This window comes from Rousettus aegyptiacus, unplaced genomic scaffold (assembly GCF_014176215.1).
Source record: "Rousettus aegyptiacus isolate mRouAeg1 unplaced genomic scaffold, mRouAeg1.p scaffold_m13_p_13, whole genome shotgun sequence".
In the NCBI taxonomy this organism is placed as follows: Eukaryota; Metazoa; Chordata; class Mammalia; order Chiroptera; family Pteropodidae; genus Rousettus; species Rousettus aegyptiacus.
This window is the reverse complement of record NW_023416288.1, coordinates 32708295-32721341: the sequence shown is the minus strand read 5'-3', so window position 1 is coordinate 32721341 and position 13047 is coordinate 32708295. Positions and strand designations below refer to the sequence as shown.

The 13047-nt window shown below is 33.8% G+C and overlaps 1 protein-coding gene across 5 annotated transcripts in view; it reads right to left on the bottom strand.

The window, feature by feature from the left end:
• Positions 1 to 13047, bottom strand: part of STK31 (serine/threonine kinase 31) — a 57641-nt gene that overhangs the window by 21626 nt on the left and 22968 nt on the right. For 4 of the 5 annotated variants that reach the window (XM_016159602.2, XM_016159604.2, XM_016159603.2 and 1 more), the window contains exons 9-13: positions 10879 to 10994; positions 9309 to 9468; positions 6815 to 6937; positions 2314 to 2493; positions 574 to 690 (exon numbers count right to left, since the gene is read on the bottom strand). In XM_016159602.2, the coding sequence (XP_016015088.2) occupies positions 574 to 690; positions 2314 to 2493; positions 6815 to 6937; positions 9309 to 9468; positions 10879 to 10994 (696 nt within the window). The remainder of the gene's footprint in view (positions 1 to 573; positions 691 to 2313; positions 2494 to 6814; positions 6938 to 9308; positions 9469 to 10878; positions 10995 to 13047) is intronic. The other variant, XM_016159607.2, reaches the window with a different exon arrangement.

Below are 13047 nucleotides of genomic sequence, written 5' to 3'. Positions count from 1 at the left end.
TAATCTGAATAAAAACACAAAAGGCAAAAGAAACAAGTAAAATGAAGAACATTACCACTGAGACTTTGGTAAGCAGCCTGAAAAACGAGGAGCGCCCCAGTGAGCAATATTAACATTATGCAATACTCCTCTGAGGAGCCACACTAATTTTTTAACTTGACATAGCAACAGAGAATATACTCAATAGAGAAAGGGAGCTACTTATCAACCTTGTATATCTACTTTGAAAGCTCTCCCATATTTTATGCAAAGTTTTCAAACTCTAGAGAGTCTTTTCTTACAGTCACTGGGTACGATGGACTCAAGAATCAAATGACAGAGAAAGTTGAAATACTCAGATTAAGAGTTTTCCTAAAATTAAACATTATTTTCAATGTAAAATATGCCAATAAAATGAAAATACCAACCTGTGGAAGTCTGAGATTTGGTAAGTGTTGGATTAGAACTTGACAGTGTTATTATTTCAAATAGGCCTATGAGACAAAAGCTAAGACAAGTCTTTGATACTTTCTAACTCGCAACAGAAGCCACTCTGCTTCAAAGGAAGCAACAATAAAGTATATCAATACTCACAACCAGAGATATCTCCAGCTCTTTGCAGATACTTGATTCAGTCTTCTCTAGGATTTCATCAATATTACCAATTGTATCTTCAAAAGTCAGTGATTCTTCCACAGATAAGTCAAAAGCCTCATTTGTAAAAATAAAAGCATGAAGTATCTCATTTAATTAGTTCAATTAGTATTGTGTCCTTATACCTGGAGCAGAGCATTAGCCCAAGTATTGGACAATGTAGGGAAATAAGAATACACAAGAAAGATGAAGTACTACCCTCATAAACTATGTACTGGGGCGGGGGGGGGAGAGGTACACACACATCACACTCCTAAAAAAAACACATTTTTTTTTTAAATGTAGTTAGCAGTTAACAGAGGTGAGAGGACAATACAGAAGTACAAAAAAAAAAAAAAAAGAAACAAGACTAAGACATTCTTGGGGAATAGTGAAAGAGGCAGTCTGACTGAAAATTAGTAAAAAACTTTGAATGCTCAGGTGGCATGTTTAAATCTAAAAGGTTGTGGGCAGGCAATGTAAGCTCTCAAACAAGAAAGAAATATGATTATACCTGGTATTTACTAATGACCTAGTATTTAGGAATAGAGATTAAAAGTTACAGAGTACTTTTTAAAGAGTACTTTGGATCAAAGACTAAACTCAGAAGGATTCATTTCATTAGGGAAGCAAAAGTATTTTCTATCTGGACATATACTTTATAACAAGGGGTTAAACAGAATAAAACAGGGCCCAAATTATAATATAGAATCTAAAGGTCACAAGCAGTCTCTTTGATTTCAGGCATTCGGATTTGTGATTATGGAAAACTGGATTTGGGAAACAGCTGTGGAAATGAAAGAAAAGGTTAACCTAAACAGACGACTATGATCAATAGCAAAAGAAGATAAAACGATAAGTTCTGTTAATGTACCTATAAGAAAGCAACAAAAATGAAGAGTCCTAGCAGTAGCTAGAGATTAAAGTTTTTTCCCAAAACTAAACTAGAAATGCATATTTGGAAATCTATCACACAGATAAGATAAAGGACACCATGGGTGTCTTTGCCCTTGCTAAGGAAGTTATTAAAGCAGACATAACGGAATTAGGCTAAAATGTAATTAGAGTTCCAAGTACTTCATACAAATGTCATGCCCCCAAGCCTTTTGGAAAATTACATCCTTTTTTTATAATAATGAAAATGAACTAAAAAGAATTATATGCAAAGCATCTTTTCTAATACCTAATATCAACAGACTAATATTCTCCATCTATTTTAGGTATTTTTAAGATATTTATGTACAACTTTAAAAGATTTGTTAAATACTACCAATTAACATATCATTTTAAGCATACTAGTTAGCCAAGTCCTGTTAAAACACATTTTGCTTAAAAAGAAACCAAAAAAGAGGAATGCTCTCTATCCTCTGAAGCACATGAGTATACACATGCCCTTATTCCCTATACTATAGCTGTAAAATACACACTACTTGTAACAAACTCCAGTAATATTATCTTACATCTACAGATTGAAGTTGTTTTCACATCCTAAACAGAGACTATAAATATCTAAATTCCTCATTTTCCATCCCCGCACACACATTCTCATTCATATTCATTCTCATTCTCTCTCTCCCCCCACCCTTTTCTCCCTTCCCCCATAGCCCCCTCAAAAAAAGGGAAATTATATTTAGAAAAAAAAAAAATTAATTCCCTGGCTTATGCTAGGACACCACCAGCCAAGAGCTCTTATTCCCTTACCTTTAAGGTGCTCTGGAACCACGCCATGAGACGCTGTAGGGAAACCTCGGTTTCACTTCTAACGCTGGTGAACTCCTCTCTTTTATCACACTTCCAGTCATAAAATTTCTTAAGTATTTCTTCAGAGTTTGTCCCTTCATTGGCCTGTCCATATACTGCTTCTAAAGAGGCTGACAAATCCTGCAAAGATATATTTGTTTATTGAAGTTCATTAATTTCACATTAGGATTCAAGCATTATTTTAGAACGAGACAGAAAAGTAGCATGCTGAATCCCTATCTTTGAGAATTTTATAAATAAAACTTAGAATAATTAGACAGACATGAAAAGCATAAAACCACCTAGAGGCTGATTTATTTGGACTCAAACAGTAAAAGTTTATTATGTGAATTAGGTTACAAAAAGAAAGCTTTATGTCTTAGGTTTTTAGTTAAGTAGAAATTACCCTCTTTTCTCTGACTTTAAATTAGAATCACTGTTTTATCATGACATGGAAATTTCTAAGACCTAATGCTAAATAAAATTAACTACATACCAAAATATACAAATAATTCCAATTAAGTAAAGACATTAAACACATATATGTACTTAAAAGTACTTTTTAAAAGACTGGAAGAGACAAGACAGCCTACTGGCTCACTCCAGGAATCAAACTCTAGAAAGGTCACAGAGACAAGAAGAAATCTTAAGAGACTCCAGTAATTTTTATCACAAAACTCTGAGAAATCCTTGTGAAGACAAGGGACAGCTGGTGCTTAGCACTAAATGAACAGTCACTACAAGTGGGAGGCGGCCTGGACCACTTGTGGGGAAAGAGAACTTTCTTCATATGCCCTTCTCTCCCCTTCACATTGGACAGTAAAGCACAAGCAACATGCAATGAATTTACACAAGCACAGTATAGGAACCTAATGAGGCAACAATTGGTAACAAGTACCCCTGAGCATTCCCTTTTTTTTTCTTTTTCCCTGAACACGTGGTAGCATTTACACCCAAGGGTGGTAGCCCGTGGAAAAGAGCAGTAGATGAGGCAGAGTAACTGAAAGGGCCACTTAGAAGTAAGATCATCTAGAAGAGAGGCCAACAGGAAGTAAAACCAGACTGCAACCCTAGAAGTTCTGAGAAATAATCCCATCCTATTCCCTAAATCTACCTGAAGTCCCTGAGTTATTATCCAAGCTTTCACCCTTCCCTTGGCCCCTCTACCACACTACCCCACACCTACACGATAGTACAGAACTAAGAGAGCTTATAGCCCCCCAGGGGAATATGAAATCTTGAGGGGAGGTACAGGGAAGGATGAAAGCTGTAACTAGTCTAAATATTCTGAAAAAAAATATAACAAAATAAGGCACCATATAAAACGGAAGCAAAATCAGTGACCCAGATAATAGTAATAACTCAAAATCAGTATAATAAATATTATCAACAAAATGAGAGAATATTGGAAACAAAGAAAAACCAAATAGTTATAAATAATAAACAACTGAAATGAGACGGTATGAAAGAAATATTCTTTAAAAATAAAGAACACAGTGGATTGGCCTAAATGGCAGAAGAGATCAGCTACATAAGAAATTAGCAAGCTAAATGGTTAAGTTAAGGATCCCCCGAAAAAGACAAAAAAAAAGGAAACAAAAATAGAAAAATGGATGGACAATTAAAATATGTAGAAGAGAGTTTAAATATCCATCTAAAGAAGTCATAGAATAAGAGAAAAAATAAATGGGGTGGGTGGGGGTAAAGAAGAACAGTATCTTAAAAAATAATTATCAAATTTTGACTAGAGTTAAAGATATAAAACCTCAGACTGAATTGACTCAGATTAAAAATAAACTTAAACATGTTTTAGTGCAATTAAGAAACAAAGTCAAGAGAAAATGTTAAAATTCCAGGGTGGAAAGGAAGATTACGGAAGAACAAAAATGAGACTGATATCAACAGTATGGAACCAAGAAGACAATGGATTATTGTCAAAGGTCTAGAGGAAAAATGGCCCTTGGACCTAATATTTTATAGCCAACTAAACGACTGCTTGAAGTGCTTAAATGTACACAGCTGTTTAAATTGTTTAACTAAGATATCCTGAGACTTTTAATATCTCACGAAGTAAACCACATGAAAAGCTCTTTGAAAACACTCAAACAAAATACTCCAAAACGCAGAGAAAACCACAAGACATCCAACAACTTACGAAATAAAATGAGAAAACTCTAAACTTTGTTATCTGAGTTACTGCATACAATAGCCATAACAATCTATGACTAAGATCCTAGACAACGATTGTGCTTGTTTGGTTAGTTTGTGGGAGGGAGATACAGAAGGAAGACACACAAAAGATAAGTAAAAATGTTCTAAGAAATAGAGAGCTGAATGGCAGAAAAAAGAGAATAAAAGACGTCATGATAAACAGAAACAATATAATCATAGAAAATAAGTTCTAATAAAACAGTAATTATAAATATATAAATCAATTAAGTTAACCATCAAAAGACAGATTTATAGGTTGGATTCTTTTTTAAATGTCCTATTATTGTGTTGTCTAAGAGAGACATTTAAAATAAAGAGGTGGAGGGAAATATGCAAAGCAAATATTAACCAAAAAGAAAAATGGAATAGGAATTTTTAAAATAAACAAAGTAAAATTTTATCCCAAAACACCTTAAAGAAAAATAAGATCAGACAGTAGTAGTTAAAAGAAAATACCTGTTAATATATGTAACAATCACAAATTCATTAACATCCCACAATACAGCACAGAAATATTCTGAACAATTTAAAAAACTAAAATACGTAACAAAATATATTAACTAGAATATATACCTCAAAACTGATAAACTGATCAGACCAAAAACTAAGCAAAGATACGGGAGATTAAAGCTTAAAATAAGAGCTATATATCAGGAACTGCACACCAAGAAAACCTAGAATATATTTTCTTTTTGCATTTATAAGAAACAATCATAAAAAAAATCAACCATGTACTCAAGGCCACAAAAGTTTCAATAAATGCTGAGGAAATCAGAATCATGAAATTTAATTTCTTTGACCTTCACTATTGAAGTATAAGTTATATTTCTTTCTTACTTGAAGAATATAAATAAAATCAAACTGTTTCTCAGCAAAATAAAGTTTAAGAATATTCTTGTGATCAAGGGGAACAGCAGAAAGGAAAACCAACCAGTAATGACAAAAAGTCTTTTAAGGTTAAACTTTAAAAGGAGCTTTCAAAATGATCTTGTTGCGGACCATTAATCTATGTTTACTAACAATAAGGAGAAGTAAATCTTTACAGGATAAAATAGAAGTTACACTGTAGACAGGTAAATTTTAATTACACCATTGCCCTTTTTATATGCAAAGTTTATTTCACCATTCTAGAAGATTTATACTATTAATGCAATTTCATTTAAGAAATTGCATTAATAGAAATTGCATTAATAGTTTCACACCAGGTCTCCACTGGTTCCTGAACCATACATAGTATCATCACAATGACATCTCATCCAGGTGGACAAAAAGAGACAGTGCCCAGATGTCCCTGAATATCCTTTTCTCCAACTCTCTAGCAAGTTCATAGCCTGCAATCCAGAACAAGGATACCAGTTAACACGGTTACTACCCAACTTGGTACTAAAGTTACTTACCAAAGCAGTAAAAATTCAGATATATAAAAGGTAGAAGTACAAGAGAAGCACTGTTTTCAAATGATATGACCACAAAGAAAGTTCAAAGAATACCAATAGACAAACATGAACTAAATGAGTTCAGCAGAGTTGCCAGAGAGACATCAATATTTAAAAATCAACAGTATTCCTACATGCCATCAAAAACAAACTAGAAAGTAGAAAATAAGAGGAAGACAAAAGCAACCACAAGTAAAAATATCTTGGAGTTAAATCAAGATGCATGAGGATTTTGAGAGAGAAATTTTAATAATTAAAGGAAATTTTTTAAAAGATCTGAATAGAGAAATATTGCATTAATAGGTAAAATGATAACATCGTCATGCTCACTCACTCCAAATTAAAGTCACTGCTGAGATGGCAGGATAGGGCTGAAGACGAGGTTCCACATCATCATATAGCTTAGTACTCTAGCCCCTGATCATGGATCTTAAAAGTCCTATGACTCAAGGATCAAGGTCCCTCTCCCTAACTCAGACATGTTGCTTACTGGATTTTCTGCTAGAATGTAATGGAAAACAAGGACTCACACACCTACTACTGCTCCTATCTCCATGAGTACTCCTCCCAATGAATGCTGCTCTAGCAAGCCTGATGTGTTTATTTTACCTTGTCTGCAGAATATATATACATATATACACATATTAAGTATATTAATATAAATTTTAATTCCATTAAAAAGAAATAAGATTTCACCAAAGAAGAAAAACTTTTGTAGCCATCTGAAGTGTCGAGGTAAACGCTAACTTCATCTCTCAAATGATAAACATGTATATTTAATGTACGATGCATATTTACTATCTTCAAATTCCAACCTGCAATGTTTTCAAGCGTTTATTAAGAGGTAACTCATCTACTTCCAGAATAAAAACTTCTACTGCCATGTACAGCTTCTGTTGCACTTCATTTCTTTTGGCAATTAAAATATTCCCTTCATTCTGAAGGAAAAAAAAAAAAGAATAACCATCATTAATACATCAGGTGTTTTTTTACACACTGACCTATATAAAAATTGTCTCTTAAAAACATAAAAATTTAACATTCTCCAAACATAGTGGCAATTAAAACACCCCTCTCCTTAGATCACCAAACTGACAAAGAGCTTTCTTTCCCTTAATCAGAAATAAGATGTTTAAGTTCAACGATCCTGCTCTGCTAATCTTTATTTTTTCCCATTATTTCTGCAAAATGAAATTTGTGTTTTTCTTAAAATTATATATGTTCCTATTATTAACTACACACTGCCTCCCTCCAACTCCCATCCCAACCTTAATTCCTTCATCGACTTGAACTTCAAGATTCAGTTAATCTCTAACAGGATAATACCTCCAAATTGTCCAAGAGGCTACATTTGGAAATAGATATATGAGATATCCAAGAATCATATGCATTACCTTTTAGGATTTATGAAACTGTACTGACACTGTTTATAAATCCATGAAACTGTACTGACACTGTTTATAAATCCATCCCATGCCCAAGAAAACTAGAATCATGTCTTAAAATGTTTATCTCCACTACCTACAACTGTCTGGCACATATAGTTAAAAGCTTGAATTTTAGAATATTTTTGTTTGGTAAACCTCAACCAGACAATTTTACAACAGTAAAGACAAAAGGAAAAATCTCTTTCACCAAAAACATACATAACAATCAAGTTAAGAAACTGCAAACTACATAAAACGAAAATAACAATACTAAGACCTAAATTAACTACAATAAAGGAAAAAATGGCAACTCCGAGTGGCAATCATGGTTTTGTATTTATCCAATAATCTACTCTTCGGTTTTTTCAAGTGAATGTCAGAGCGATGAAGCCTAAAAGCAGTCCTGAAACATCAGCCGTAGCAGAAAAATACTTGCTTTAAAACAGTTTTTCGTTTACTAGGATACCAACTCCTAGAGCTACATTAAGCCCTCTCCTTCTCTGTCCTGAATCACTCTTCCTATGCTCAAACCACAAAAACAAAACAAAAAGAAAAAAGCAGTTATTTTGAATCTTATTACATGAAATGCATTATATTTTAATGTTGGCAGTATTGTTTAAATGGAAAGAGAATACACTTTGTAGTCAACCATATCTGAGTTCAGATTCCATATTAACATTTAGAACTATGTAATCTTGAGAAAATTCCTTAAATCCTGTGGACCTCAGTTTCCTTATTTATAAGAGGGTAAATGCCCATTTTAAAATTTAGTATAAGTTTATAAAGCACCACAACACTGCCTGTGTTTCATAGAGATTCAAAATTTATTACTTTTGTCTTTTATTTCCTTCCACAATCAGAAGTGACCAGTTAGGGTCTAAGATGTAAAATAACCCAAATGTAATCTTTCTCCCAATTAAACATTCCTGACATTTCCAAAAACCTAGTTACCCTTGTTCACTTTTCTCATTTAGAGTCAGTCAGATTGCCAACTGGACAACCTAGGTATGAAAAGGGAATAAGACTTTCGGAGTACAATTCTCGAAGGCAGAAACCACCAATTCTTAAGATGGAACAACTCCAAAGACAAGTACAGAGCTCAAAGGTCCTATGGAAAGCTATGATTGCTGTGCCAAATATCTTTGCATGAAAAACAAGGAGTTCTGCTCAGCTCAATATAACAGAGAAAACTGCAAGAGGAAATAAACTTGGACTGCCATTAATAAAGAATTCATGTGAAATATTCCATTCTTCATACTCTTCTACTCACAAATAACTCTCTCTCTACAATGGGTGGCTTATATTGCATTTAACAGTAAGGCAGAATCCAATCCAATGTGGCAGCGTAAAACACATTGCTCAGACCAGAAGATAAGTTCCACATTCACAGGTGTGGAAGCCACCCTGGCTTATAAGTGTCATGCCCCACAAAAGCCAAAATCTATTACAGGCATAGCTTCCAGGGTCCCTCAACGGATACATCCAGTTGCAAGAATTCCACCAAGTATTCATAGTTTATGGTTCTTCCCAGTCCAAATACAATTTACCAATCCAGTTTTATTTACCTAAACCATGTTGCCTACTAACATAACTGAAATATCATTTTTACCAAATTGCCACAAGAATAGAGAGGAATTTACCAAAGGTCAAATTCTTATGCAACGGGGAAAAAGATTTTGTTAACCTTTTATCCACAATCACTATCAATCTTATCTTTTCTACAAGGCAATAAAAGGAATCAAATTATGAATATGAAGATACTATAAAAGTTAGATTTCATGCAAAGTATCATTACAATATCTGCATTCCAGCTTTCTTGAAAAATAGTATCTCTTTATATTCAACAGATAAAAACCATAATGGAGAAAAATTCTAGACCCACCACATTCTGACAAGTTTTAATTTTCTCCTGAGCCATATTGTATTCTGTCCAAATTATCTCCAATTCATTCAAAGAAGCTGGGATAGTAAAGCACTCCTCATCCAACACTTGTATAGCATCCGAAAGGTCATTTCCAAAACGAATGCTGATGTTGACACGTCTAAAAAAAAGATTGCAAAAAGGAAAAGATCAAGAAATTTGTAAGTTTGGTATGAGAAAAAGTTACACTAAAATAGTAATGGTCTAAAGTTACTAATAACAACACTAGCTATGATGAGGTATTTTCTAAAACTTTATATAAAACCATGAGAAAGGTTAATACAAACTTTTAATTAAAAAATATATATATGAGAAAAAAATTAAATATTTTTTAAACCTTTATATAAAAGGACAACTTCAAAAGTCTGCAGAATTTAAATAATATCAAGTGGACCTCCAATTCTGGTCTATAATTACATTTGTAAATGCTTTTTTAAAAAATTTTTAGACTTAGCTAATACTGCTTACAAAAACTACAGGCACATAATGCTTATACCTTAATTAGCAGACTACCATTTGTGGAGTTTAAAAAATAAATCTTAAAACAAATGCAATCAGAGAGGCAGGCCAACTAGTGCAACCAACAGGACACATCTGTATTCTTTTTTCTAGCTTCCAACTAGACTGCTTCCATTCTAGTAGCACAGTATTTCCTCAATTATGGATTAAAATATATTGGACTGTTTTGGTCCAAAGCCTGTCTCACAGCTTTGCCAGTGTAGCCACTTAATTGTTAGTAGTGCATTCAAAGTTGATAAGGCTCTACAGGGATCAAAAAATCTATTTAGACACTTATAAACCAAATGCCATCTGATGGATTTATACTGCAGAATACACATTTCCACTGGACAAAAAAACACCATGCAGTATTCATTCAGGACAACAGCTTCTTAGTGTTTCAAAGCACATGAGCAAGTAGATTACTGGTTTAAGTTCTACGTGGAGCATGAAGAGGGAACCAGTTTGTTTGGAGATCTACTTTTTCCACCTTCCAGCAAAGGGTGATAAATCATCCCTAACCAACCATAAAGCAAATTCTTTATTAAAATAAAATATCTAAATAAATTCATATACAGAAGCTGAGAAATGCTGAAACTCTGCACAAGATTTGCTAACCAATTTTTTTTGACTCCACAAAGACCACTTTTCTTCTGACTCTATGAAGACCACTCTTTTCTTTCTTAAGAATATTACTAAGTAATGTAGATTACTGAAACTAGTTTAAGCCCATAAAATCAGGCAAAACTTAGTACTTTCCCATCAAATTGCCACTTAGAAGTTGTGATTTTTTAATTTCACCCTCATACATGACTTTAGGACAATGTAACAACTCACGGTAACATCAGAACACTGACAAAAACACTACAAAATTTGTCCCAGTGGTAACTATTTTTAATTTCTTTCTCGAAAGTCATAAAAACACAAAGATTAAGTTTCAAAGCAAAAATAGTGGGCATACAATTTTAAACAAAGTACCAACTAATCAGCAATCGTTTTGAATTATCCTTCTCAAAAATGTGCTTTTACCTACCTAATTTCTTTCAACAGTTCTACCTTAGCTGCCAAATTTTTCATTCTGGTACCTACACGAGTCTTAAGAGTGCTTTCTAAATGTTTCGTCAAATCCATGGTAGTTGCTTTCTCTTGCTGAAACAAAGAACAAGCACATCCTAATGAGACTAAATAGGAAACAATTTATACTGTTATTTAAGTGATTTTTAAGAATAATTAAAGTTTTTAAGGTAAAAAAATGTTAGGCCACAGGATAACAAACACTGATTTCCCTACTAGTGAAAATCTGAAAAAGATAATCTATTCTACTCTTCTGCCTTTATACAGATTACAGACTCTTATATTTCATCCTAATAAGAAGCCAAATAAACAAAATTTCCCATACTTATATCTTAATATCTAGATTTTTAAAAGATAAATAAAAGATCCTCACAGAAACCCAATAATTATCAATGACAATTTGTTTTCTGATACAATCTTATGTCATTCTGCATTACAAAAGAAACAAAAATAACATTTCCTTGACTCAAGCTAGATTAAACTCCCTGATTCTAAATGGTAGGTCAAAGATATGTCTACCACGATTGTGCAAAATAATGTACGGAGCAGTAATATAGCTAAAGACCTGATTTTATTCTAATCATACTACAAACCAGATATTGCAGTTAAACATAGGACTTTTATTTGATATTTAAACAAGATGCTCTCCGGTCCTCATATTCTCTCCAATCCTTCAGTTAAATAAAGATTGCCCATCAAAGGATGAATAAAGAAGTGGTAGGAAATATCTTTAAATATTATAAAAGAACAAAGAATTAAAAGCAATGATATGAATTTTCATCTAAAGCAGATAGAAGAACAAATTAAGCAGACAGAAGGATATCAAAAAGAAATTAATAAAGTAGAAGGGACAATAAAAAAAAAATCTACAGAGCCAAAAATTAGCTCTTTGAAACATTAAGGATTTCTGGTTTCCAGGCCACCAGGTAAGAAACCTGGAAGTTGCCACTCCACCCTAACAACAAGTAAAAAGCCAAACAAACTGAAAAATCAACTCTTCCCATGTCCATAAGGGAGATGAGGTCACAGGGCAAACCACTGCTTCCAAAGCTGAAGAGACGCAGAGGCAAATAAAGGCAACTCACAATTTACTATAGCAGCAACCTCTAAGGGTGCCAGTCTGGAGCAGGGAAATCTCAACTAAAATTGTGAACAACTCTGAGAGTTAAAAACTCCAGGGAACTCACTCATCAGGATATCCCCACATATCTGTGAGTTTTATCTCCTGGATCTCTACCAGGTTCTCAGGTAAGTATCAGAGAAAAATCCCCTCAAGCTTCCAGCAAGGGGAGAAGAAAAGGAACTATTCTGAAATATGCCAAAGAATTCTGTTCTTAACAAGATTTGCCCTCAGGGAAAACTACTTAAACAGAGCCTAACCTGCTGGGGTTTTATCAGAGCCTAACCAACCCAGAGAAAGGGAAATACCTAACTCCAGCCCACTCTAGCCATCCTGTCCTACCTACAGAGGTTCAGGGGGAATGAGAAGCATGTGTGAAGTTCACAGACCAGAGGCACAGGGTATAAACGCTTCTCCTCCCTTCATACCTCATCATCACGTTACTGAAAGCCTAATTATTACAGTTCTTTTTACCCAGTACATCGTGCCCCACTATCAAGAAAAAATTATAAGACATATTAAAGACAAAAAAAAACCACAGCTAAAAGACAAAGGAAGCATCAGAATCAGACTCAGATATGGCAGAGATCTTGGAATTATCGGATCAGGAATTTAAAACATGGTATGATTAATAAGCTAAGGGTTCCAATGGATAAAGTACGCAGCCTGCAAAAACAGATGTAATGTAAGCAAAGAGATGGAAATTCTCAGAAACAAAAAGAAATCCTAGAGATCAAAAACACTATAGCAGAAATGAACAATATTTTTGATGGGCTTATGAACAGACTGAACATGGGTGAGGAAGGAATCTCTATAATGCAGGATACGTGAATCATTTGTCCACTAAAAGACTTGTACAAGAATAGCCACAGTGGCTTTATTCATAATGGCCAAAAACAACCTAAATGCCCATCAACAGGAGAAGGGGCAAACATACTGCGGTCTACCGACACAATGGAATATTACTCAGCAATAAAACGAACAAACATAAATAAATCTCACAGACAT